The following is a 27,405-nucleotide window of genomic DNA, read 5'->3' on the forward strand; positions in this document are numbered from 1 at the left end:
GGGTTTGTCAATGAAAAGCGCAGATTACTTATCTGAAGACAGTGAGTCAAGCTACCTAAAATGGCAAATTGTCATTGATAAAGAGAAAATCCATGTGTGGTCTGATGACAGTAACTTGTGATGTGATCACTACAGGGGTTAGTAGTCCTCATGATCTGGAACCCTTACATGTAAACATATTTGTAAAGACAATCACTGGATGGTTTTATGCAATGTGGTTCCGATGGGACGTTTATTACTAATGTATAGAAAATTAATACAGCGGAAATGCTATTTTTACAGAATTTATGATGTATATTTTACCATTAATGGCATTTAAAAAAATTCATAAATGTATTTTTCTGTGTAGACAACTGGTGTTTTTATTCATTTTACATTTGGGTCAATTAACGATAATGTGATGATCCCTAAGGTGTTTAACCAATATATTTTCTATAAGGTTACTTTTTCTGATTTTACTTAATAAATAAAAAATGTCAAAATTAATTTTAAAAGAAATATCCCGGTCTATGAAGTCAGTGCGACCCTGAAAAAAGTTCCGGTGTGCACTGACTCCTCCAGCCCGAAGGTTCCGCTTTTTTCCGACCTGGGAGCCAGTTCCGTTCTGTGTGGCCGCTCTGGGCCATGGATACATTCTTTAGCTGCCGAAAAATCCCCTCCTTGACACCGAGCTAATCAGGTCTATAACCTGCGTGAAGAAGCAGTGGCCACATTGGTGAGTATTTTTATTGAATTGTGGGTTGTTCAGTAGCGACGACAGTCCGAGCGGCTCTTACTAAATGAAAGCAGCTACCGTTAGCGGCTACCTAGCTATCAGCTAGCTCGTTAGCTTCCGAGCTAAGATGACAGAGAAGAGCTGTCATGTCAAAATATATCAAATCAAGATTTTTTTGAACACACACACACAGCTCGCTAAACGGCAGTTTCCAGCAACTCTCGCTTTTGTCCTTTACTGTTTAACGCGAGTAGCACGGGTTCCGTGTAGATAGTTGATCCAGATGAATTTGCCGGTGTTTTTTCCCGGTCTGACTGAGGACTTCCAGCCCGAGAACAAAGATCCGAGCTAGCTAACGTTCACGGTTATCTTCCGCTGTACCGGTATTTTACCGATCCACCCCAAATGCCGCCCACCCTCAACGCCAGCCGGGGAAAAGCTGTCAAGAATGCAGCTGAGCTCAACCAGCTCCCACCATGACTGATCAACTGTGTGTCACCTTATATAATAATGTCACATTACTGTCCGGAAAGATGTCACGTGAATTACAGCAACTTCTAAAGTTGACCAGCGGTCACTTTCTCCTGTTCATCCAGAGAAACTCAGGTCTCTATTTGGTGATGTAAATGTTTATGTGTGTATTTTCCCCGCCCTTAACAATATGAGTTATTGTAACTGTCTTGCCTTTTGTTAAGATTTATATTGTTCTGGCGTAATTACTGTAGTTTTTATGATCAAGCAAGTTAACAGTAATAACCTTGTAATGCTTCAAATACATCAAAACAACACCATGTGAAAATCACCTGAGTTGTGAGGAATGTGTGATTTTTCCCACAGCTGCTTGCGTCACCATAATCTTTTGTCCAGGACAGATTATCAACAAAGGAATGTGGGGTATTCCCTAAATCCCTGTGCCTCACCTACAGCAGCGTTCAGCGTCAACTCACTGTGTGCTAGTGAAGCAAATTAATTCAATTTAATCAACACTCTTTTCAATAGTGCAAGAATTGATATTTAGAGACTATTAAAGCTCTACAATGGTCTGTTTTCACTGTGTTTGATGTCCATTAACCATTTATGTAACAGTGCTGTTCTGAGACATTAAGCAGACTGATTCATGTCAATGTTTGTCCATACAAAGCTCTCATGATAAGCAAGTCATCCACTCCCCTACTTGCATTCCTACCTCCATTATACCTCTGCTTCTGCATTTAAAATGGTGTTAAGACTGTAATCTTTTCACAGGTTACCGATTTGGAGGCAGGAGTGTTGACCGGTGAATGCATAGAGTCAAGAAGGTCAAACTTTGTGACAATAAAGAGGGTATCTGGAAAAGGTACGGTGTATTTCACTTCTCTGTTTCAATGAAATAATATAAATTTGCTTATTTCTCATTATCCGTTTCCCTCAGTTCTTGAGTTAAAAGAATGTATACATGCAGGCGTGTCTTTCTCTTGAGTTTCACTCATCAGTTCAGTGTATTGTTGCCACCCAGCTGTGTGACTGTGAGCATGACGGCTGTGGACGGCCTTTTGGACAGCTCGGAGGTGGTGGAGATGGAGGACGTCCCGTCTCAGTTCTTTGTGGAGAAACACTCCTGGGAGGGGCTCCGGGATATCATCCACTGCAGCAGAAAGTACTCCGGCATGATCGCCAACAAAGCCCCCCATGACTTCCAGTTCGTGCAGAAGAAGGACGAGAACGGACCTCATTCCCACCGGTTGTATTACCTCGGTAGGCTGATTCCCGCTTCCAGATCTCACCTGATCTGCCTTATATGGACTGTTTGTTTTTATTGTCAAGTGTGTTGCTCCTCCGTGTTCCCTCCGTGTGACCTGCATCATGTCTCGCTGCTTCGGGCAGGAGCGTTTGTTTGTTGTTTTGGTTAAGCAGCCTCTCCGTGTGCTCACAGGAATGCCTTATGGAAGCAGAGAGAACTCGCTACTCTACTCAGAAATCCCCAAGAAGATTCGGAAGGAGGCCCTCTTAGTGTTGTCATGGAAACAGATGCTGGATCACTTCCAGGTGAATTCCCTCTCTTTTCCTGTTGGTGTGGTGCCGCCACCGAGCAGCTCCGTCTGCTGAATCCAGAACTTCTGAGCAACGGGGATGCCTGTGGTTTAGTCACATGATTTACCGTAACATCACATCTACTTGCACACTAAAGAAGCACATTTTAGACATTATTGTGGCATATCTATGATAATATACTGTATATTTTCTAAAATTGTAACAGATTGACGTCTAATCGCGTTGAGTTTCTTTGCCCTGAATCACTCGGCCACTTTGTCCACGTTGCTGGTGACTTATCCCTGAAAACCTCACTGTTTGAGCATTCTTGAAACCACGATTAATCATCCCTGAAATATCCTAAAAGCCTGCGGTCAGAATCACATGCAGCCTCAGTTTGTGGGTTGTGGTTTGATCGGGCTAGAGAAGTAAGCTCATAGCCAGAAGTTTGCTGGTTTGAATCCCACCGATGACAGTTTACTACTGTGGGTCCAGAAGCACGGCCCGTCGCTCCCAGCAGCCCTCTGGGCGCTGTCCACTCCTCTTAGCAGGTAAACTATGAGAGGATGAGGTAGATTTAAAGAAATAATTTCCTCAAAAGTGTTCAATGAAGTGTCTTAAAACGACATTGTGAAATTGAAGAATCCCTCACGTGATCTCCGGTGTTGTACATACGATGTCCTGTTGTGTCTCGAAGGCGACGCCGCATCAAGGAGCCTACTCTCGAGAGGAGGAGCTGCTGAGGGAGCGTAAGCGCTTGGGAGCGTTTGGAATCACCTCTTACGATTACCATTCGCAGACCGGCCTGTTCCTCTTCCAGGCCAGCAACAGCCTCTTCTACTGTCAAGACGGAGGCAATAATGGCTTCATCGTGAGTGCCCTGGCTGTTTATAGCTCTGCGAGAATCACTCGAAAGTAATCACTCCTGCCCATATATATGCACACACGGTATTTGTAGTCAAATCAGTGTTGTCACCTCAAAAGTCATTCAGATTACTCGCTTGAATCATCTAATAAATGCAAGTAAACGGATCCTGTGCTGCTCCTGATTAAGACTGTGTTTGCTGGCTTTAGCAGTCTGCTCCTGTAAAGCCTGTGGAGATCAAAACCCAGTGCTCAGGGACCCGCATGGACCCAAAGATCTGCCCCGGCGACCCCGACTTCATAGCCTTCATCAACAACAACGACCTGTGGATAGCCAACATCAAGACGGGGGAGGAGAGGAGGCTCACTTACTGCCACAAAGGTCTGGAGGCGCTCTCCGTTTGATGAACCTACAATTCGAGACACATTTATACGTTTTTATCTCGTTTGAATGGCTTGGATTTCCTTTATTTTCCAGGTGTAGATAATGTCAAGGAAGACCCCAAGTCTGCAGGTGTAGCAACGTTTGTCATCCAGGAGGAGTTTGACCGTTTCACAGGTTACTGGTGGAGTCCGTCAGCCGTCGAAGGTCAGAATCTCCACTCGTCGATGCGACTAAAGAACACACAGAAGTTCGGTTCACGTGCGCACAGCGCGGTCTGTATATACTCACATTCGCTGTCTTGTGTCAGACCCCAGTGGAGGGAAAACGGTATACCTTCTGTACGAAGAGGTGGACGAGACAGAGGTAGAAATTATTCATGTTCCGTCTCCGGCTCTGGAGGAGAGGAAGGCAGATGCATACAGATATCCCCGGACAGGTTCGTGCAGCTCGACTCGCTCTCAGATCAGGTCGGGTTCACTCTTCGTTTCTTTCAGTTTCATCATCCAAATATTTTATTTTCAGGCAGCAAAAATCCCCAGGCGACCCTCAAACTGGCCGAGATTAAGACAGATCACCAAGGAAGGGTGAGCGTCGGTGTCTTTGCTGTTTGTTCTCGTTGATGGTGTTGCTGAAGCGGGAACGTTCTCTTCCAGATCGTGAGCACACAAGATAAAGAACTGGTCGTCCCGTTCAACTCCTTGTTTCCTGGGACGGAATACATCGCCAGAGTAGGATGGACAAGTGACGGCAAATAGTGAGTGCTTCAGCTCAACCGTCAAATGTACATTTCTGTGTTTTAAAAGTGGAGCTTTTTCATGTGAGATTAGCTCCAGCTGCACAAACAAACAGTGCTTCCATCGGTTTCAGCGGATGCCACTTTGGAGAGCATTACAGCTAATTGGATGATTTCTCTCTAATCGCGTTGTTGACTTGATCGATTCGGCTCACTGTGTAATAATCCGAGCGCTTCCTGCGCCTTGTTTCCCCAGCGGCTGGGCAGTGCTGCTGGACCGCAGCCAGAGGAAGCTGCAGCTTGTCCTGCTGCCTCCGGCGCTCTTCGTCCCCGTGAGCGACGACCCGGCGGCGCGGCAGGAGAGCCTGGCGGCCGTCCCCGTCAACACGCAGCCGTACATCATCTACGAGGAGACCACCGACGTCTGGATCAATGTGAGCGCTTCCGCAGCCGCCTCAGAGCTGATGTCTAGTCGTGTTAGCATCACAGTAACAGCCTGTGTTTGGTCTCTTTTTTCGCAGGTTCACGATATATTCTATCCTTTCGTTCAAACGACAGAAGAGGAATTTAGTTTCATTTGGATAAACGAGTCGAAAAGCGGTTTCAGCCATCTGTATAAAATCACATCGCTGTTACAACCGAGCAGCTGCCGCTGGACAGACGACTACCGTCACGTGGAGGGTAGGAGGCCAAGAGATGCTCCGACATTTATCTCCTGTCATCCATCACCTCGGGCCTCATTACTGATGTGTTGTTCCCGCAGGAGATTTCAAATGTGCAATCAAGGAGGAGGTCACGCTGACCGCTGGAGAGTGGGAGGTGCTGGCCAGACACGGCTCCAAGGTCAGGAACGAGTCTTTCAGTCCTGAATGCATGACGTCAAGCCTTCAAAAATCTGTAGATGTTTAAAGTGTTGGGAAACCGACACTTCGGCTGAAGAGCCTGACAGACGATACCCAGGGAAAAGCCATGCAGGCTTTTACAGCTGACTGCACTCTTTTGCAGGAGGTTTCTGCTCTCACTTTATTCCTCTGGAATTCTAAGCTGCTGCATATCTTTTCTATTCATAGTTCACCCAAATAACATTTTCACACTTGAGTTGAAAATCTGTTTTCAGGATTTCACCAAACACTGACAGCCGCTGTCATCTCGTCTTCATTCTGAACGTGTTTTCCTGTCTGCCGCTTCCCGTCCAGATCTGGGTGAACGAGGCCACCAGGCTGGTGTACTTCCAGGGCACCAGAGACACTCCGCTGGAGCACCACCTCTACGTGGTCAGCTATGAGTCGCCCGGAGACGTGGTCAGGCTCACCAAGCCCGGCTTCTCTCACAGCTGCTCCGTCAGTCAGGTACAGCAGCACGCCCTACTAGTTCTCTCTCTCTCTCTTGCTTCTTCTTTGTATTCATTTTGAGTCTCTCTCTGCAGAACTTTGACTTCTTCGTCAGCCACTACAGTAACGTGAGCACGCCTCCCTGCGTTCACGTGTACAAGCTGAGCAGTTCGGAAGGCGACCCGCTGCACGTGGTGCCGGAGTTCTGGGCCAGCATGATGGAATCGCCAGGTAATAACCCCTGCTGGAAGCAGCAGACGTCACCGAGCCAGTCCTCAGAAGTTCTCAATTAGACCGTAGATGAGATCATCGGTTTTAGCTCCTAAAATCTCCATGCGGCGCCGCCGTTGGCCCGATCATGGTCGTTATGAGAGCTGGTGTCAGACTGTCAGCTGCTCATGAGGCAGCTGGAAACACACACGGCGGGCTGCTGGTCGTTAGCTGTGTCGTTGTGCTGTAATGAGTGTTTCTCCTGTGGCCGAGCAGTCACAGGGTCATTACTCCCACCGTTGCTCTCATATATAAACAGCTGGCACATTATTACTGGATGAGCTCCTTTTCTATTATTAACACTGCATTTCTGACATTTCACAAGAATATGCATCTTAGTAGGTTTCATGTTTCCTGAAATGAAATGAAGTGTGAAGCAGCACATTTCTCATGAAGTCTTTGTTTGTAGCTTCTGTCCAGACTGTTTCCAGGTGTAACGCCGGGAGTGTTTGCACAGGTGTAGCCGTTGACCTTTAACCATCACGTCCTCCAGGTTGCCCGGGAGATTACAATCCACCCGAGATCTTTGACTTTCCCGGGAAGTCGGGCTTCCAGCTGTACGGGATGGTCTACAAGCCTCACAACCTGCAGCCCGGCAGGAAGCACCCCACCGTGCTCTTCGTGTACGGAGGCCCACAGGTGTGTGGCCGCGTCCGTTTTACACCGTCTCAGCGTGTCTGAAAACGCTGCACAGAGCTAAAGCACGTTGAATGGCGTGTGATTTCAGGTGCAGCTGGTCAACAACTCCTTCAAAGGGATGAAATACCTGCGTCTGAACACGCTGGCGTCCCTCGGCTACGCCGTGGTGGTCATCGACGGGAGGGGCTCCTGTCAGAGGGGCCTCGAGTTTGAGGGAGCGCTGAAGAATAAAATGGTAGGAAACGGATGGTTTATGAGAAAGTGAGCAGAGGTGGGGAACATATGAGTTGGGAGTGGCGTCACCTCCTCTGCCTGCCGCTCCAGGGCCAGGTGGAGATCGAGGACCAGGTGGAGGGGCTGCAGTACGTGGCCGAGAAGTTTAACTTTGTGGACCTGAGCCGTGTCGCCATCCACGGATGGTCCTACGGCGGCTTCCTGTCGCTCATGGGCCTCATTCAGCGACCCAACATCTTCAAGGTGAAGAGAACTTGTACCATTTCTCCGTCTCCCAGCATTCCCTGCGGCCACACGGTGTCACTGTTGAACAGTTTCTGAAACCGTCCCCTCTGCCGGACCCCTCCGCCCTCTGAGGGTTTATGACTCTTTGTTGATCTCTCGTCTGCTGTAAAGCATGAACTGGACGCGTTTTATTTCTCTGAAGCGTGCGTTGTGCTGTGTGTTCCTGCCAGCTCGCCATTGCCGGCGCCCCGGTCACCGTGTGGATGGCCTACGACACCGGATACACAGAGCGCTACATGGACGTGCCTGAGAACAACCAGCAAGGCTACGAGGAGGGATCTGTGGCCCTGCACGTGGACAAGCTGCCTAGCGAGTCAGTACCCACACACACACACACACACACACACACACACACACACACACACACACACACACACACACACACACACACACACACACCCACACACACACACGTCTTGTATAATTGGCCCTGGATCTGTTTGTGTGCGGTTCCTGTTGTGTTTTTTCATCATGGCGCATGTGACGGGTATTTACAGGAATATTCTGTGCGTGCTTGGACACGGCTGTTGGCTCCCAGGTGGTATTTCTAGGAAATTTATTTCATTATCATTAAATCTGACACTATACATCAAAACAATATGCTTAAACGTTTTTTTTTTTTTTTTTTTTATTTGATGGCAGTTTATAGTCCCAGATGACTTGAAATAAGAGTCTGATGAAACAAGCGATGCTGGTTTACATCAACAAACCTGAGCAGCAGCACGTGCCAAACAATAAGAAGAAATGAAATGTAAGCAATTGAAGATATTAAATATATATAAATATTTAAACAGAAATAAAGACAACAGCGTAAGACACAGTGCTGAGTTTTATTGCAAGGCAAACACAAAGTCCTGCAGTCTGATTTTAAAGACCTGGGAGTTGGAACTGTCCCGCAGGTTTCTGGGAAGTCGTTTCAAGTATATCTGGTGCATAAAAACGTAAAAGCGTTTTCTGTGTGTTTCCCTGTGACTCCGGGAACAGAAAGCTGGTTTGATCCGGATGAACCCAGAGACCCAGAGAGCAAAATATTAGAAAAGTTGACCGGGCCTCGGCCATGCAGAGCGTCGCTCTGTGAAAGCAAACCAGAACCTAATACCTGAGAAGTGGACTGGAGTTCGCCATTGTTTTGATAGACGACGTGTAAATTCAGCCCCCGCCAGATGAAGATTCCTCTTTCGGTTAATGACAGACACAGAGCTGAAATGATTACAATCTGAGGTGACGGGCCGGATCAAGCTAGATGAGAGCTCAGGAAACCCTGAGGAGCAGACGGCGTGCCGGAGCGTCGCTCTCAGAGGGAAATCAAGTCTGAACGGCCTGAACGGACTCGCTTCAGTGGTTTTACCACTTTTCACCAATAAGGCAGGTTTTGAGTCTCACTGATGTGGGGAAGTTTCGTTGAATGGCGCCAGTGTTTATGTCTTGTGTTTAACAAGACATTTTAAGGTTTTGAGAACCATGTTGAGTTTGCATGTTCTCCCTGTGGATGTGTGGGTTTCCTCCCACAGTCCAAAAAACAATATATTTCAGGATAACCTGAAGCGTTCCATCGATCTGCCTGGTGATATAATGGTTTAGAATATGGATTGATGACACTGCTCTCTCCCTCAGGTATGGTTCAGTTGGTTAGTATGGTTTACATAAACAATGCTATGTTTGTTTCTGTGTGTCTTGAACAAAGAGTGAGATTCTCACTTGATTGAAAGTTCAATCAAGTTCCTGAACTTGATCCACAAAATTCCAGTTTTGCTTTGACTCAGTGTCCTCGCCGCTGTCGTTCCAGGCCCAATCGTTTGCTTATTCTTCATGGATTTCTGGATGAGAATGTGCACTTTTTCCACACCAATTTCCTCGTGTCGCAGATAATCCGTGCCGGGAAGCCCTACCAGCTTCAGGTTGGTATCCAAACCTTGCCTTTGATGCTTATCTGAGCATGGGTATTTGATTAGACCCCACTACAGTTGTTGTGCATGTTCTTTTTTTTTAGTCGAGGGCTTGCTAAAGCAGATTGCGTTGGTTGATTGCGTTGCTTTCGGCGGCGTTCTGTTAACCAGCGGCGGTGTGGATGTTTTCCCAGGTCTACCCCAACGAGCGGCACAGCATCCGCTGCCCTGAGTCTGGAGAGCACTACGAGATAATGCTGCTGCACTTTCTACAACAATACCTCTGAAACGAGACAGCAGGGGAGAAGACAAGTCCAGTTCCGCCTCTGTCCTCCTTCTAACCCCCCCCCCCCCCCCCCCCCCCCCCCCCCCCCAGCTGTCCGCTCATCTGAACTCCCCTCCACTTCTCCATCTCAGCCCGACTAAGTACCACCCGTTCACTCCCCCCCCCCAGCCGCCAAAAGACAAAAAAAGAGCGCCCCGCGTCCCCTCGGTTCTCCCCCCTCTTTGCAGTCTCTTGTCTTCTGTCTCGCACTCTCTCGCTCTGTCCCCCCCCCCCCCCCCCCCCCCCCCCCCCCCCCCCCTTTCCTCCATGCCGTCTCCTCCCCCCCCCCTGTACAGTCTGGAGTTCGTTTACGAGCACAGAGGTTTGGTGTCTCACGCTGAAAGCTGAACAAAGTTAAGGACGTCTGCAGGCTGTGTCACGTTGGACTCTCGGCTCACCCACGTCCTCATCTCCACACCCGCCACGGGCTTTTTTTTTTTTTTTTTTTTTGTTTCTTTTGCCAAATGTTCTCCAATCCACTTGTTCCCGAGTCCCCTCCCCCCCCACCTCACCTGTTTTATCCACTTCAACCAGTGCAAGGAACAGGGATATGAAAACGAACCTACACACACACACACACACGCAGACATGCGCGCTCACACACTCTACAATACAGTTTATTTCACACACACACACACACACACACACTCGGCAACAATCTCCAAACATACTGTGAGTCTTGCAGTTTGATGAAGAAAGGAAGACACTCGAGGCTCTTCCTCTGTCCACTTCTTTTAAGTGTTTCCTTTAAAATAAACTATTTTTATGGATTCTTATTCGTTTTTTTAACGGGTGCTCGCAGAAGTCACTCAGACCGTTTTTTGCACCGTTCTATCCCGTCACATCACATCGCTCGAGACGTCTGCTTGCCTTCTTAACATATAATTTATATTTGCCAAAGTACCTCTTGACTCTTGATCATGCTGGTATTTCCTTTTTTTACTGCAATAAAGACAACAAGGGTGAGCACTGGAGTCTTACAACAGCTTTGTACCACCGAAATACAATTTGTACATGATAATGAATAAATGTATGAATCAATCACACGCCGCCTCTCCTCGCAGTCTTCTGTAAGCCGCTCCGTGCTCGGCGGGATGCGGCCGGGCGGCTGGGAGCGCAAACGCCTTCATCTCAAGTGTGGTCTCCGGCATTAGAGCTGCACTTCATCATACGCCGCTCCGCCTGACCGCGAGTGCTTTACGGCTCTGTCAGCGCACCGAGAGGCCCTTGTGCCTTCAGTCTGTGTGAACGGCACGGTCTCCATGGCAACCTTACATAATGTTAAAGAGCGCCGCTGGGTGGGGACAGGCTGCAGCTCAGGATAAAGCGGGGAGATGTTTTTACAGTTGTGCATCTGATCTGATGCTACTTTCTAGTTTACTTCAGACAGAGGGGGGCTTGCTGGATGGTGTGCTATACATTCATTCCTGTGTGCTTGGTTTTTTTTTTTTTCTATCCTTCCATCGGTGGTAACAGGAGGTGAGCGTGATTGTCTCATTACAGCACTGGAACTTTCCCAGAGCGAAACACCAGCTGGCGAAACACTTTCACGGGCGAGGAGCGGAGGTCAGGCCAGAGCACTCGGCGTCAGCGAGGGTGATCTCCCTGAACCAGTTATCACAGGTGGGGGATCAGTACGGATGAAGCACATTAACGGGGCGGAAAGTGCTGCGGTGAAAAATCCAAGCTGACACCTGGAAGCCACTGAAGTTTGCTTCCAGGCAATAAGCTGCTGAGGCTGTTAGGATGGAGAGAGGCCGGCCACGTGTGGCTCTGGATGGAACGGCCTCAGACTGTTTTGTGTTCTCCACTCAGAGGCTGGTCAGAGCATTTGATGAGTTCTGCTGTGTTCTGTGAGTTTTTCATGAATTTGTGACATTTGCTCCCATTTAGAATAGATTTCAAAGGTCTATTACTCAACTGTGCGAGGTTAGAATCAAAAAGTTTACTGAAAAATGCTTTATTTGCCAGAAACTACAACATTTCACCTTAATAAGCATGCTATATTTAAATAAAGAATATTATATCGTTTCATTTTATTCTTCTTGAATATTATTCATGGGGAGCTGTGTCAAAATAAGTGCTTTATGTCTTCATGATAACTTTTGGACAAACAAATAACAGACCAATATTTCATTCAAATCGATTTTATTGGCTCGTCGTGGCCAAAAGTTGATCATTTTCTTTCTCTTAAAAAAAAAAACGAAAAACAAAATATAAATTACAAAGAAGAAGCAGCAGAAATATATATATTGATTTTTTTTTACAGCATTTAAATAAGGACAACATCTACAATAACAATCTCCCGAGTCAGAGGGACACAGAAACCATCACGAGTCTGTAACAGTCACATTTCTGCAAACACAGAAAACATTCCTTCAAATATTATGTACAGGACAATGCCACTTGTCTTAAAAGAAGTCAATATGACTCAATAGCATCAAAATCTCCACAGGAAAACAAAACTAAGTGAAGAATGTCTAAAGTGTGATTCTAAATTTTGTGGTAGAAAAGGCTGGAATGGTCCATTGTGTCAGCGTTCGCACAGGTTCTGCATCGTAATCCCGGTTTGCACTGACGGATAACTTTACATAACTCTTTTCAACACTAATCTCATCCTGTTCGTGTGGAAAACGACTTTGTTGAAAGCGTTTGGTCTGCACTATTGACTTTCAGAGGATTTCTCAACCGCCTGCTATTCACTCCTATGTGCATCCTCTTCAAAAAAATAAAAAAAAAACAAAAAAGAGTTGTTTTTGAGCCCACAGCAATGTTGACTCCCTACGGAGTCACTTCCCGGCTTGAAAAACAGCCCACATACACAGTCGGCTGAGGAGTCCCAACTTGTTGCAAAACGCTGTGTGACTTTTCACCCAGTGGACAGGTTGGGACTCGCTCCGTGACGCCTTCCCTCTGGAGGCTGAACTGGGCCAACAGAAGGAAGCAGCAGCGGCAGAAACATGTAAAGAAATTCCACTGCGCGCTCAGATTTTCACTCGTCTGCAGTTTGAGGTGCAGAGAAGCAGCCTGCCCGTCTTTTCAGACCCTAACAGAGTTCAAAATCTGCTTCTTGTCTTTGTCGTGACTTTTTCTCGCCCCTGTCTCTCCCCTGTTGTCTATGACTTGCTCTCGATGGCGCCGGGGGCGATCATCATCATGCTGAGCTTCAGCGGGTAGTAGCGGCCTCTCCAGGTCTTCCAGAAGATGCCTTGCTTCCTCTGGTGCCTCTGCTTGGGAGGGGGGCTCTGGAAGTACCGACCGTTCAGGTTGGAACGGCCGCAGTTGCTGAACCACCAGCCGCCTGTAGGGGTTGCATCAGGTTAGCGGTTGCATTCTCGACACCTTCGTCCAGAGTTTGTGAACATTCTCCATCCTCACTCACCGGAGAGGTGCTTGGCACAGCTGATGTCGGCCTTCTGGTCGTTGTCCTGGTCGCGGGTGGAGAACGGCAGGCCGGCGGTGGCGTCCGTCCCCAGGGAGCTCTCCAGGGTACTGAAAGTGCCAACCTCTGGGATCCGGAGCGAGTACTTGGTTTCCTCTCCGCCCAGCTGGAATGGCAGGCGGACCGACGCCAGGTCGTCTCCCCAGTCAGAGAGCTTGATGTTGAGGATGTAGCCGCCGTCTTTGGCGATGGAGTGAATCTTCTCAAGACCCAACCAGAACTCTCCTGGGAAAGCCAAGAAGAAACGATGAGAAAGTGACACTTGACCTCGCCTCTCTGTGCTAAGATGCTTCTGGCAGCCATCTCCTTCACTCACATGCACTGTTAATAAAAGACCGTAATGCTCCGGCAACTAATCTGACCCCGGACTCGCACCTGTCTGGTCGGTAAGTAAGTAAAACTCCAAAGAGCATTTACCGTTCAGGCTGCCAAAGCCTTTCACGTAGGCCTGCCACAGCTGGTCGAAGTCCACCGAACCATCTTGACGCCTTTGGATCACGGTCCAGCCGCCATCTTCAAAGAAAACACAGAGGAGACAAGTCAATAAAAATGTGTTGTACCAACCAAAAGCTGCAGCTTCGCCGTTGTGGTCGTGCTCTGCTCACCAGTCGTCATTTGGCAGAAGACCTGAAAAGCCTCGGAGTTGAGCGGCTGGATGGTGTAGACCCCGCTGCTGGTCTCTCCTCTCAGGAACAGCTCGTGGCAGTCTGTCGCAGTCTCTGCATGAAGAACAAAAAGAGAAAAACAAACATAAACAAACAGCTCTAACTGTGCGATCACTTTTCATCTCCACAGTTTAATTTGGCTGACTCACAGTAAATAGGACTGTGTTCGTCTCAGTGTGTTTTTGACATCTTTAGGTGTCTGTCAGTCTGAGTTATTTTAAAATGCCCCTCCTGAGCCTCAGCTTGTTTACTCTGCTCAGTTTTCATAAGTAGGTCACTTACAGTCGGGGAACCCCTGAGCAGCAGGATTCTTTGCGCAGCCAGAGCAAAGTGTTTGCAAATAGGCACGGCGGCACAGCCGCGAGGAGGCTTATCGCCGAGGCTGGAGATAGAAGCGTGTGCCCGATAAAGCTTCTGACCCAGCTTTGACTACAAGCGATAGAGCGGCCACTTTGTTCTTGTGAGTAAATTTGACCTTTCTCCCAGTTCCCAAGCAGAATTTCCTCTTTTTACAGCTGCTCGGCCCTGCAGCCGCTTCCACACACTACCACCCTTTACATTCCAGCCCCCCACCCCTGCTCTCCGAGCCCCTCTCCCATTTAGCCCGTCAGTCCTGCCTCACGTGTGCAGCAGCCAGCTGGTGACACAGACGCGCATGGCGGCCGCATGCGGGGGGAATGATCGCACGGTGGTGTGAGGCAGTGGTTGTAAATGGACATCGGGGAATGCAAGGGGGAGAAAGCCGGGGGTGGGGGCTACTATATTCTTTTCTGCAGTCACACATCCCCAAAACATCTAAACAACGATGAAAGAACCCAAACCTGATCCGGTTGTTTGCTTTTTGCTGGATATTGACATGTTAGTTGTCGATAAAATCTCTGTTACTGTTACTGAGGGCTTCTCCTAAACTTTAACATAGTTTTTCTTCATCACAATAACAAAGAATGATGAGATGGAGACGCACAGGGATGGGGGAGGAGAGGATCCCTGAGAAGGAGGAGGAGGAGGAGGAGGAGGAGGAGGGGGGGGGGGGTGTCAGACTGACAGATCTAGGGGAAAGGTTGCTCATTCTTAAAGGATGTACCAATATTTGTTTAACTCAAACGTGGGATGTCTGAGAAAAGTGGAGACACGAGCGTCTTCAAAACAATGGAGAATATCTGTACGAAGGTCAGAGATAAATATAGACACCTTTATCCCCTGCTGTTTTTCTCTGTTTTTCTTCGCTGAACCACAGAAATGTGAGGAGGGCTACGTGTGAGACGTGTCAGGAATCCTCCTGACCCTTCCAGGTTTTTCTGCCCCCCCACCGGCCCACTCAAATCATCACAGAGTAATCCCATTGCGAGCTGCGTGACCCCGGCTGGAGGCTGTCCGGAGCCGGCGAACTTTCCCCCAGTTGAAACCCGGCCACCGCACCGTGTTTCCTTTTCCCTCATTTCTCAAATCCAGCTGATGTCAGAGCTTTGAGGTATTATTGTGATTTACTCTGGCTGACTGCACTCGACTCCGGCCTCAGCCGGTTTCACCTTTTACCCAGTTCACATCCACGACCGCTGAAAACTGACTGAATATGGGCTCATTGATATCTGTGTGTGTGTGTGTGTGTGTGTTGTCTCGTTCTGGAGCCGCCCTGTGAGACCAAACAGTGGTTTGTCTCAGGTTCAGTTCAGTGTGGATCAAAGCAGCTATTCATGCCGGTCCAGTCGGAGCAGCTGCTCAGCGAGCTTCAGCACTGAGAGCATCATTTACTGAAGGCTTCTTTTACTGTAAACCACCGTCTGCTGTGTGAGACCAGAGTGAAACTATTACTCAAACTCAGAGGGACAAGCTTCTTTTTTTTTCTTCCTTGTAGGTATTTGTACTTCACTTTCATTTTTTTAAATTTATCTGTTCAACTTTTACTTTTTTCAAGTATTACAACTACACTAGGTTGTTGGTAAAAAGGTATTTTGTCTTGATGAAGTGAAACTTTCATTTATATTTTTTTGTTCTCCAAGCTGTATTTTGTTTTTTCAACTTTCATTTAACTAAATAAGTTCAATCCATCACTTCATGTTCACGTTTAGAATAATTCCTTCCATAAATAACTGTGCTTTTATTTGAGTAAACAATTTGAGTGTTTCTGCCTCTTCTTTCAGTAGATTCATTTAGTTAATGGTCCTCACATTGGAGAATTTGTAGTATATAATCTTATCTAACCTGTTTATTTCATTTTGAAAGGAGTCACTTTGTGTAAAACGGCTAAAAGTACATTTCAGGATCCACAGGAGGTCCACCTGTTGCCGCGTGAGTCCCAATTTAATTAGATTCTTTGATTTTAATTGCTGCTGATTTAAGCTTCTTTATGGCCTCGCTAAGCAGATGGTCCGCCACATTTGGCGTCAGATTTTGTGCAGTCGACTTAAGACATTGTCAGGAGAGGATTTTGGACGCTTTTCTGGCTTTACGCACCATCGGGGGAGTCGCGCTGCTCCGCGGAGGCGTCAGGGTCGCTGCTGCGCGCAGGGAGTCTCTGTCTGGACTGCTGGATCTGGAGGAAGAGAGACACAGAGAAAAGAGTTGCAGAAAACGTGCAGACTTGAGCAAACATTTCATGATGTTAGTGGGTGTCGGCGAGGCTTCCTCACCTGACTCTGCAGGGTCCTGATGCGCACGTTCTGCTTGTCCAGCTTCTCCTGCTGGAGCCGGATGCGCTCCATCAGGTCGTCGATGCGCCTGTTCTGAGCCTCCAGAAGGAGCTGAGAGAGAGAAAGAAAGAGGAAACAACACTGTTAGTGTTTTCACAACTTTATTTGACGCCTGGTCTGTGCGTAAAGAACGAGGCTCGGGGTGAACAGGAGACACATTTTCTACTATACAATGAAGCGCATCTGTGCTTCCGCCCGGCTGTGCGGGCTCTTATGTAACTCCCTCTCAAAGCGGGATTTTCCATCCCATTATAAAAACCTTTCGTGAGCGCAGAGCTGCGGAGAAGCAGAGCTTCCCTAAGCCCCCCTCAGCCGTGTCTTACGGCTCCCCGGGTCGTAACGCTGTCCAGCTCGTCAGAATGTGACAGCTGGGGGAAATTATTCACACATTCTTGCAGCTGATGCTTGCAGTTCCCTTTGTCCTGCTGCTCAATGTTTCCCTGCACGTACTGCACGGGCGTGCATGCCTGCAGGCTTGTTAACCCCCCACCCCCCCCCTTCCCTCCCACTGCTTGCATTTTGATTGAGTGGGCTTCAGTGGAGAAGAGCTCTCTATAAAAACCAACGCTTCATTCATGCAGACTCTAGGTCCATTTCCTTGAAGAGTCAATTTAATCAGTGCAGAGACACTTTGTGCTTTGTGAGGATGATGGAAATAACTTCATCATGCATGCGGGTTCAAGGCTCCTTTTCTTCACATCCTAACTAATGTTACCCCCCCTCGTGCTGCCCGAAAGAAACAAGCGGTGCGGACAGTGTTTGCTGCTCACCTGGATGCTGTGAGCATCGCTGCTGTTCCTGCCGTCAGACGGCGCCGAGTCTCCCTGCAGCATGCCGTCCACCCTCTCCTCCAGCCGGCTCATCCTCTCGCTCATCGTCCTCCTCTCCTGCTGCATCTCCTCCGCCTTCTCCCGCAGCTCGGCCGTGACGTTGAGCAGCTGGCCCTCCCGGTCCTCCAGCCCCCGGGCCCGGGCCTTCAGGGTCTCCCCCTCGGCGCGCAGCTTCTGGCTCTCCCTCCCCAGCTCGGCCACGGTGCGGTTGAAGGCCTTCAGCTTGGTGGCCATGTCCCTCATCTGGACCTTGGTCTTGTCCACATGCTCCTTCAGGCCCTGGCCCAGCTGCAGCAGGCCGTGGGCGATGACATTGACGTCGTCCCACCCTGGGTACTGGACACGCTTCTCCTTGGCACTGCTGCCGGAGGGCGAGGCCCCCTTCCTCTCCAAGGGGAAGCCCGTGGCCATGAGCACCACCAGGCAGAGCGTCAGGGATGCCAGTGTGATCTTCATTGCTCCTGCTGGGATCTGGTTCAGTGTCCTGCCTGTCTTGCTGAGTTGAATCTAAGAGCTGAAGCTCCTGGATGAGCAGACACGGCTCCACTATTATATAGTTTCTCAGCCCTCAAGTCTCAGCCGTGAGCCGCCCGCTATTGGCCAGCCGGGGAGAGGGAGGGGGGCCGCTGCTCTCAGGTTTCCGTCCCTCCTCCACCTCTCTGTTAACTATTCATGTCAGAGGCGGAGGAGGGACATGATATAACAATAAGATCAGTTTTCATCCGCACACAGTGGAGACAGGAACCACACACTACTGGAAAAGTAGCAATTGAAATTTAAATCAGGTGGAAGGAGCTGCAGGATCAGCACAGCGTGGTGTGTGATGCTTTCAACCCTGATCTCTCCATCAGTGCAGGGACGTCTTGAAATAGGCTGACATCAAATGATACGATAACGACATCAAATGTCAGATTACAGACTCAAACACTAATTTTAATGAGTGCAAAACTATTTAAAAAAAAAAAGTGTGTCATTAAGGAAAAAATCTTTTCTTAACAATAATTACTGATAGGAACAAACAGTAATGTGAATCAGGTTCGTGTTAAAAACAGATGTTTTAATTTTAGTGAATCACTGAGGAGCTCAGCCTCACACAGAACTGTGTGTCATGAAAGAGATCCATTTATTTCATTCACACAACAGTTATTGTGTGTTTTCAGTCTTGTGGCTTCATGTTATTGATTCAAACTTGGCCATTTTCTGTTTTGTTTTGTTTTTTTTTTTCTGGAGAGACCGTACTGATTCATTCTTTATGTTTATTTATCTGCATCTCTTTCTCTTCATTTAGATCATGTCCAGCCTTGTTGTCCTTTGCGTTTTGGATTCATATCCAAGAGATGATGAACCATAAAGTCTGCTCAAACTGGGGTTTTCATAAGCAGCAAAAGATTTAGTGTTGCTGGTGAAACTAAAGCTTACACCTTCTAGAAAACACGAGGGCCCACAGCTTCAATGTAACACAAGCAAATCTGACAAAAAAAAATCACCCAAATATTAAGAAAAAGTAAAAACAAAAGATCATCTGGACATTAACTTCTCTTAAAAGTCATATTTATAAAAGAAAACACCAATTTGAATCTCTTACACTGGCTGGAACCAAATAATTCTTGGTGTCTAATGAAAGAAAATACAGTTTAGAATGTTCTCGAGAGGCTGTGCAGGTAGCAGGACCTGCTGGATGGAGGGGAGTGATGCCGTCAGGAGGAGGGAGCTCGTTCGCTCTGGCCTGAGGTGCTCCTGGGCGAGGATCTGCTGCTGGGAAACTGGGAAGACTGTGAGAATTAGGGGAAAGTTCACAGCACGGAGAATGCCCACACTACACCGACGCCGTTTCTTTCTTCCTTTCTCTTCTTTTTTTAACGGCCTGTGAGCTCACGGGCCATATGCGATCCGGGGCCAGACCTCGGTGAAAGGAGCCGGTTTTAACCCTCTCCTGTCTGCGGCTCACACTAACTGGGTGAAAGGTAACCGGGAGACTGCTGACGGTGCGGAGATGGAGCAACGCTGCTCTCTCATTCATACGTCTGAGGAATGTCACAAACATTCATTACAGAGGCTGCTCTGTTTGGATTCGAATAAAACAGCCCCCCCCCCCTCGTCCCCTATTCCTTTTTTTAGGTAACACGGTTTATTTTTGAGAAAACACCAAGACGAATGCAGAAAGATTTACAGTGAATTCACATATTTGAATAAACTGTAAAGTCAGGATGTTCAAAAACAAGAGTGAAACCGTTTCCAGGCACCACAGCTGCTCGGTGGTTTGTTGAGCTGCTGCATGTCAAGAACGGGAAAATCCACATTTGAGTAAGACTGGAGCACAAACGAGGGAGAAAACCTGAGATTTGATGTTGGCCCTATGTCTCTCTGGCCACATGGTGGAAGCCATACTGAGAGGTGATTATGTCTTAAAGGCATGTGGAGAACGGACTGCGCGCAGAGCAACTGATTATTGATCTGAGAAGCCGATAGTGAAGGTGACATACTAAGCTAAACTAAGATTGTGCTGTAATCTAGAAGAAATGTAATCTTTTGAGATTCATTTGATGGATTCAGATTTTTCCTTTGAAAATCAAAATATAAAGTGAAAGTACTCATTGTGTGTGTGTATGTATGTAAAATACTAATAAACTATGTGGCGGGTAAGCATTTAATTGGCAATTTGACAAAGAAAAACTGTGAAGGAAACACAATTTTATTGATAAAACTATAAATAAATGTCTAATAGAGTAAAATCAATGTAATTCAAAGCACCATTATTCTACTAAATGAATATTCATGTTCTGTGACTGGATTTCATCCAGACGGAGGAAAAACCCCCATCTCAGACTTTAAATAGCCCCGTCATGTGCTGATGAACCGACAGAATATTTCTGTCCTTTCGAGCAGACGAAACAAACAGGCTTTTTCTTGTTGAACGTCTGTGACGGGGGTTCAAGGCCTGTCGGACGGTGTCCCCTCTGTACCCGTTCAGCCGACGTCCCGATCGACTCCGGATTCACGCCTCCCCACAGCTGCTCATTCAATTTCTCCAAGATGGCCGCTCCCATCTCGAGCCGGCATGTTGACCTTTTACCCAGATTCCAAACGCATAACATCTGTAAGTTGCGGCGCAGCCTCCAGACTTTAGTCATGTAGAGCAGAAAACAGGTGTCGAGGCCTTCGGAGCCGTAAACCTCTGGTTCCCATGGACGAACCGTGATCTGTGATCTTCGGCCCATCGCTGGCCCTTCTCACTGCTCGTTTAATGACATTTATGGGGTTTGAAGTTACTCAAGATTTTTCCACTCGCACTGGCCAAAAATAAATATCTGGATTTGTCTCAAAGCGGCAGATTACGTAAAAATAATGACCCAGTTTTTCCAGGACAGAAGTTCAGAGGTGAAGATGAAATGCCTGGATATTCAGAAATACCACATTCAGTGCAGCAACCTGTTGAGCATCCTGCTTAAACACACAGTTTACACACCCTGTGTTACTCATCTCTGGTACCATAAGACTTCCGCGAGCCTTTCTTTTTCCTGTCTTGTGGTTTTCTGTGATTCAGAGTCAATCTGTGCGGATTCTCAGGGATAGATGGATCGTGTCTTTCGGGTGTGCCGTGATATTAACAGATGGGTTCAGTGACTGTGCTCTTCAAATGCCTGCCTGGATGTCAGGAGGTCAGGTGGTCTCAGGTCTGAACCTCGCAGTCACCTCTGGACTCTCAGGGTTGTGTCCTCGTGTGAGAAGCTCGAGACGTCTTTGGAGGCGAGCGGCGTTATGCGGATCCCTGGGTGTGCGTCACTTCTGATAAACGTGTCAGATAAAGGAAATGGCATACTGAGAGAGCAGCCAGAGCAGGATTTGGGTTTTAGTGAGTCATACACTTCAGTACTCGGTTTACGATGTCTGTCTTTATTCATGTGAACAAATGATATGATGAAAGCAAGTGATGGAGTACCAAAAGAGAAAAAATTCAGGTTGAATTTATTGTTCCATTATATCTACAATCCCTCTAAATTTTCCATGATAAAATAAAATGAATATAACCACACCTACTGAGCACTGAGACCAGACAAACCTGCTGACAGACGCACACTCTGATTCATACATCCCGCTCAGCTCCAGTTTCGCAATTAGCCCTCAGTACAGTGGTTGAACACACCACTGCCTCCCAGTGGAGCAGCAGGACAGCATTCCCGTCACTTCAGCTCTGGAGGGGGCTCATTTGTCTTAATGGGGCCCCGCTGCACCGCCGTCACCCCGGGAAACGTACAGTGGATCCTGCAGAGCAGAGAAACAAATAAAAATCCGGAGTTTTGATTCTTGCAGCTGTCCTGAGAGACGAGGTGTGGCCCGGCTCCACAGCTGGATCTCATTTCAAACAGGCCACAGGCATGGAGAGTGGATGTGAGGGCTTTCCTGCCAGCAGTCTGACATGCTGCTCCGTCTGTGACTCTCTGCTCACATGAAGGCCTGATCTCTACTTTTTTTTTGTTTTTTTTTTTTGCAACCATGAAGAATCTCCACACTTGACTTCAGAAACATGTCTTCTAGATATTTCCCCCCTTGCTGTGACACAAGCTGGCCAGTCACGGGACTGAATGGTGTCCTGTCTGTGTGTTCTAGCACCGTGTTTGCACAGCTGACCACAGAGAAACACACACACACACACACACCCTATGTTTCCACGTCTTATGGGGACTTCATGTTCGACATACATTCATTTCCGTCAGACTCTAAACTCGGTCCGTGCTTCCTCTGGCCAAGCATTAACCGCAGCTTGATTCTGAAGCAAGTCTTCCAATAAAAACGTTCTTTATTTCCCTCATGAGCCGCTTCCTCTCTGCCCCCACAGTGAAACGAGTCCTCCTGGGTTAGTGTGTAATCAGGTTTTGGGTCTCTCGGTGTACGAGGCTGCATGAACACACACACAGCTTTTTACATTCCTCGAACCTCAGGTTCAACCTACACATGCACAGGCAGGCAGTGCACGATAAAAAATGAACGCGTTCTCGTCGCTGCTGCTGCTCGCCTGAATGCTAAGAGACACTTTAACCTCAGGAAAGTCTCTCTGATGGACAGCCCACATACATCTTGACTCAGACGGAGGCCGCATGCCTTTCCTTTCACTTCTTTCGCCGCTCGTACGCTAAATGGGTGTCCCAGCTGGCAGGAAGCTGAAAAGTACAGAATGTACTCATATTCCACTTTGGAAAATGTAAATAGGGAGTGACTGTGGCTGACCACAGCAGCTGTCTGCTGACAGGCTTTTACGGTGGTGGAAGTCTTACAAAAGATCCCGGGGAGACGCTATGCTGGAAAAATGACTGCAATTCATGTACGACTAAACAATCAGACGTGATCCTCAAGCTGAAGTGGGTAGAAAATATGAGAGCCAAGTTAAAAAATGCCAGAGAGAGACTCTCTGCTCTTTCCCTTCTGTTCAAAAGCAGCTAACAGTCACAGAGCTGCAGTAAAACGAGGGTTACTGAGGATGTCAATTATTTATAAATGATCACAAGCTTGATACAGAGATGTTTTTCCATTTGATTAGATAAAAAAAAAAATACTGAGAACTCTGTTAGTTTTTTTAATGCTAAGCATTAACTTCCTCAGATCAGAATCAGAATTCTTGATAATCAGCAAGAATAATATTCTGAGTATTTTCCCAAACATCAAAGTGTTTCTTCGTGTCACGAGATAAAAATCACTTCTTATGTCTGTTGAATATGAATCGACTACCAGGGGACGTCTGGTTAAGCTTTCTGTAAACACTGGAGGCGAAAGAACACCCAATGTCTTTTCTTAAATAAATATTCTCCAGTATTAGCATGTGGAAAACACACAAAGAATCATTTTATATCTTCTCATATTAAATCTGATAAACAATCCTGTTCAAAGCAGTGAGCGAGTGCAGCATCTATGTCCTGAAAGAAGAAAGGATTCCTTGATCAGTGTTCGTGTGCATTCTGCTGTAATCATTATTTCCAAAATTCCACTGGAGACCCAAACAATTCGCCCCAGTCAAGGATGAAATATATCTAAAATGCAGCTATAAATAAACGAATCACATGTCTGTATTGTCAGGGGGGCCGCGGACCGGCGGGGCAGCTGTGGGCTCTGAACGAGTTCTCCAGAACCGTCCTTTGAACGGTTGGTGGATCTGAGCCTCAGACGTGACGAGCGCGATCTGATTTGTCTCCCCAGGGTTTCAAGGGAACCAGCTTTGTTCCTCATTCGTCCCCAAAACGAGCCCCCTGGTATGTACCCCACTTATCGAGCCCCGTTCCCATGAACCATGAGACTTCCTGTGAAACGTTCAGGCGAGCGGTGGAGGACGCAGCCCGGGTCCCCGGGTGTAGATTACTGATCACAGCGATGCTAAATCCGGGGCCCTTTTCAGTTTTAATCAGCAGAAGAGGTGGAAGCAGGCTGGATGGAGGGGGACACTCGAGGAGAAGTGGCCCCTGGCTGTGAATGAGGCCTGTTCTGGGAAAGATGTGGGCAGCCAACCTCTGTCGAGTGGCGAGCAGCTGGCGGTACAGAGAGGGGGAAGAGAAAGACAGCTTGAATTACAAAGTGTCCTTCCAGAACAGTGGGGGTCGTGACCTATAACTGTACCACAGCAGCTGTGCACCCTTTAGCACCGGCGTCTCCGCAGAAACGATACTTTAATGTCTCTTGTTCACGCTGTGCGAAGAACAATACACTGTCGATCCGGTTATGAATCGCAGACCTGCCGCTTGGAAGACAGCGTCGGGCTGCGTCCGCACGGCCGGAACATCTTTTCATCTCAAGATGTTTACCCCACCTTTCAGCTCAATTCATCCAAGCGGTGATTAGACTGAGAGACCAGCTCGGGCTGCCTTTGGAAACAGAATCCACCTGCTTGCACTCCTGAAGGTTACTCATTAACACTTGTTTGCTTAATCCGTCCAAAGCCAACGTGTTGAAATGGCACGGTGACACATTTAGCTAATGTTCCTGTGTAATGTATGGTTTTAAAAAAAAAACCTTAGCACAGATAAGATGGTTTTGGAAAGTGTGCATGTGGCAGTGCATCACACTTTTAATCAACTTTTGTTTTCATGTCTGTCTTTTAGAGGAACCAGGTTGAATAAATATGAGAGAGAAATTCAATGAACTTATATTGAAACAAACAAAGCAAAAAGGAACAAGACCTCTTTGGGAAAAAAAAACTGAGATGTTTAAGAAAAAGCCACTCGTGTGCTTAAAGAATTAAGTGGCAGTGAATCCGTGACCTCTGACCATCTGTCCAGTCATGTCATTAAAACCCCAATAATCTCTAAAGGTTGCCTTTATCCAAGTTAATCTCAACATCCCAAAACTTCATTGAAGTTGAGTGGTCGTCCTCCTCGCTCCAGGCTTTTTTTTTCTTTTTCTTATAGCAGTGACAGGCGGCCATCATGAGTTGTTTTGTAGTTTATAAGAAGGCCTGGAATTATTTCTGGGATTAACAGTCATTTCCACATTAGCAGTGAAACAGATTACATTACCTGCTATTCCAAAAAGCCTCATGATGTAAACAAAAACACCGTGCAAGGCTTGGCAATTGCCAAAAATGACCATTTTATTATAATAACACATAAAAAAGGAAAACATTTCTCCATTTGGAATTTGAAGGTAGGGTCACATCTCCAACACGATGAGAACAAAAGGCTGGAAAAGCATGATGGATTGAGGTTTTCCAGTCTGTGAAAAAAGCGTCCAAAACCTGAGAAAAAGCGTCATGTAAATGTTAGTGTTCATAAGAAGACCTCGCCCCCACAATACAGCAGAAAAGTCTGAGTCATTTAGCCGGTTTCTCACCCTTTTTCTCTTTCAAAGCTTTTCACAGTGACTTAACTGCTGAGGTTTTACACAAGAAAGCAAGTAATTAAACAGGCTATGCTGGAATAGAAGTGTTATAAAATGCTTTGTATTTCAACACTTTAGTAAATAACAACCAGGGTTTTAGTGTGTGGATGCAAAAAAAAAAATAAAAAAAAAATATCTGGCACGTCTTGTTTAAACCACAGGACAAAGATGAAGCACATAATAATAAGAGTTTGCTGCAGTCCAGGCCTCTCACCAGTCTCTTTGACGATCCTGAACCCAAACCGCTGGAGAAGGTTCAGGTCTGCTGAGCAGCTGGAATCCAGCATCAGCTGAGAGCCAGCGGTGGACTCTTCCAGAAGCCATTCTGTATGACAGTCTGGAACACGTTCATCACTGCCTGGAAAGTGTTTGGCAGATATTTGAGTTGAATACATTCGAAACATGTGACATTTGGTCCACGTGTTTGGTGAATCCTGCTGGGAAGCAGCGGAGTGATCGGCTTCACACGCTCCTCCATCGGCCGGAGGCTCAGGGTGTTTTACTGCTGGTTTGATTCTCTGTGGTTGTAAAAAATATTGTGTGAAAGTGCGGAGAATCGTTCCAGGAAAGCCAGATGGAGACGCCGCCAAGCCTCCCCCTGCAGCCCGCCGCGGAGGGGTTAGCCGGGCGACAGTATTGATTCCTTCAATGAATGAGCAGCTTTTAACTGAGATAACAAGTTTAGCAATGTTTAAACCAGCTAGCTAATGTTTGGCACCCCTCGCTGCTGTACAGTGTGACTTAGAGGAAAAATCTGAGAGCAAACGGAGCAGACAATATCACCAGAAAGCTTACTGAAGCTCCAAAGCTCTGCATGAGTTTACCAACTGGGTGTAACCTGCATGCAAGTAGGCATTCTCCCCCTCAACTCCAAGCTCCCTTTGAGCAAAGTTACCCAACTTGATGCATCATAAAACCTGCCTGATCTTATCAGAGTCTCCTCCCGGTGCCATGTAAACACTTTCAGTCCAGGAACAATACCTGGCTGTGCAGCGGGGTTTCCGGTGCCAGCATTCAGGGGGACACAGTCACACAAAGCGTTGCTGTTCCAGCATGTCCCTGAAGGACATGTGCTACTGAGCTGCAAAAAACAACAACTCTTTCTTCATCAGTGCTGCGCAGCAGGCTTCATTATTAACCGGAGCCGCGGCTCTGACCCTGTCAGGTCCCTGTCTGTCTCTGCACCTGCTGTTGATGCTGCGACGCCGTGGCGCAGGGTGCATTGTGTGAAAAGACATGTACATGGCGGCGAATGGTGCCTTCAAAATAATAAATGGAAGGCTTGTTATTCTGACCTTCGCGGGGTGATGTCTCCACCTTTTCCTCCTATGCATACATAAAAAAAAAAAATCAAGAATGTGCTTGACTTTGTTTTTCTTATCTGTCAAGCTTTTTTTTTCTTTTAACTCTGTTATTCATTCCCTGTTTGTGCAGCTTGCTCTTGAGCCCACAGATACACACTGGTTTCTTTTAAAACTGCAGTTTCTCTGGAATTTTAGCACTGATGCCTTCAAATTTCCCCTGCACGTCAGTAAAATAAGATCACAAGTTCAGAAGCAAACACATGAGTACACAGAGAAGTGTTGTTCGTTCTTGCAAACTTTTAATCTTCAATCTTTTGATGAATCAATTCTTAACACTTGAAATTCGTCCCAAATCAGACCAAATTCAAACCCTGCAATTAGTGTAAAGGGGAATTTCAAGAAAGGCAGTTAACTGAGGTTCAGCCATGAGCGGAGCTGTGGGGACTCGGGGGGTTGAGGAGCTTTGCAGACCATGAGAACGAGGACTGGAACCAGCAGAAGGAGCGAGCGATCCGGGTTGGGAATGGCCTCTAGTTACCTCAGGGGTGACTGTCCTCCTCCGGGTCCTGCGGGCCCCATTTGCAAATTTGCAGGCCGTGACCCGGGTCATAGCTGGGTTCAGAGAGTATAAATCAGAGACCCTCCTTCCCCTCGAAGGCTCCACGACCTCCCGGCCGCACTTTCCTGCTGAGCTACATGGGAGAAAATCCTCGGTTACCCCAAACAAACACAGCAAGTCAAGTCATCTGCGGCGCTCAGGGAACTCGCCAAATACCAGAGGAGTCATCACCTCACTCTGCTTTAACCTGAACAGAATTCCACAGTTTGACAGAACACTGTAATTAAGTGGTGTAAATTAACTCCTGAAGCCGTTTCAGCCCTCAGCCTCTGTGGATTATTCGTCTTACGGTCGCAGGGACAAACACACACACTCACA

The 27,405-nt window shown here is 47.3% G+C and overlaps 2 protein-coding genes across 5 annotated transcripts; one reads left to right on the top strand and one right to left on the bottom strand.

Annotated features, from left to right (window-relative positions):
* Positions 1-579: 579 nt before the first annotated feature.
* On the top strand, positions 580-10,723 carry LOC115405042 (dipeptidyl peptidase 9). 3 transcript variants are annotated; one of them, XM_030114464.1, is made up of 21 exons: positions 580-715; positions 1,961-2,051; positions 2,211-2,449; positions 2,628-2,740; positions 3,423-3,596; positions 3,800-3,971; positions 4,068-4,178; positions 4,282-4,410; positions 4,497-4,558; positions 4,628-4,728; positions 4,964-5,141; positions 5,229-5,388; positions 5,471-5,550; positions 5,904-6,056; positions 6,134-6,269; positions 6,802-6,947; positions 7,036-7,182; positions 7,272-7,424; positions 7,637-7,779; positions 9,253-9,364; positions 9,547-10,723. In XM_030114464.1, the coding sequence occupies exons 2-21, from the start codon at positions 1,996-1,998 to the stop codon at positions 9,637-9,639; spliced, it is 2,658 nt and encodes an 885-aa protein (XP_029970324.1). In that variant the 5' UTR covers positions 580-715; positions 1,961-1,995; the 3' UTR covers positions 9,640-10,723. The 3 variants fall into 3 exon arrangements, with proteins under 3 accessions (XP_029970324.1, XP_029970325.1, XP_029970326.1); XM_030114465.1 differs by having other exon boundaries at positions 3,803-3,971; XM_030114466.1 differs by having other exon boundaries at positions 2,256-2,449.
* Positions 10,724-11,894: 1,171 nt separating this feature from the next.
* On the bottom strand, positions 11,895-17,846 carry angptl4 (angiopoietin-like 4). Of its 2 annotated transcripts, none has more exons than XM_030114467.1 (7): positions 17,245-17,846; positions 16,415-16,525; positions 16,239-16,317; positions 13,725-13,838; positions 13,537-13,632; positions 13,060-13,344; positions 11,895-12,978 (listed from the first exon to the last, which is right to left on the bottom strand). In XM_030114467.1, the coding sequence occupies exons 1-7, from the start codon at positions 17,758-17,760 to the stop codon at positions 12,794-12,796; spliced, it is 1,386 nt and encodes a 461-aa protein (XP_029970327.1). In that variant the 5' UTR covers positions 17,761-17,846; the 3' UTR covers positions 11,895-12,793. The 2 variants fall into 2 exon arrangements, with proteins under 2 accessions (XP_029970327.1, XP_029970329.1); XM_030114469.1 differs by having other exon boundaries at positions 16,415-16,521; positions 17,241-17,846.
* Between the last annotated feature and the right edge of the window lie 9,559 nt (positions 17,847-27,405).

The sequence above is a fragment of the Salarias fasciatus genome, chromosome 18, assembly GCF_902148845.1.
Source record: "Salarias fasciatus chromosome 18, fSalaFa1.1, whole genome shotgun sequence".
In the NCBI taxonomy this organism is placed as follows: domain Eukaryota; kingdom Metazoa; phylum Chordata; class Actinopteri; order Blenniiformes; family Blenniidae; genus Salarias; species Salarias fasciatus.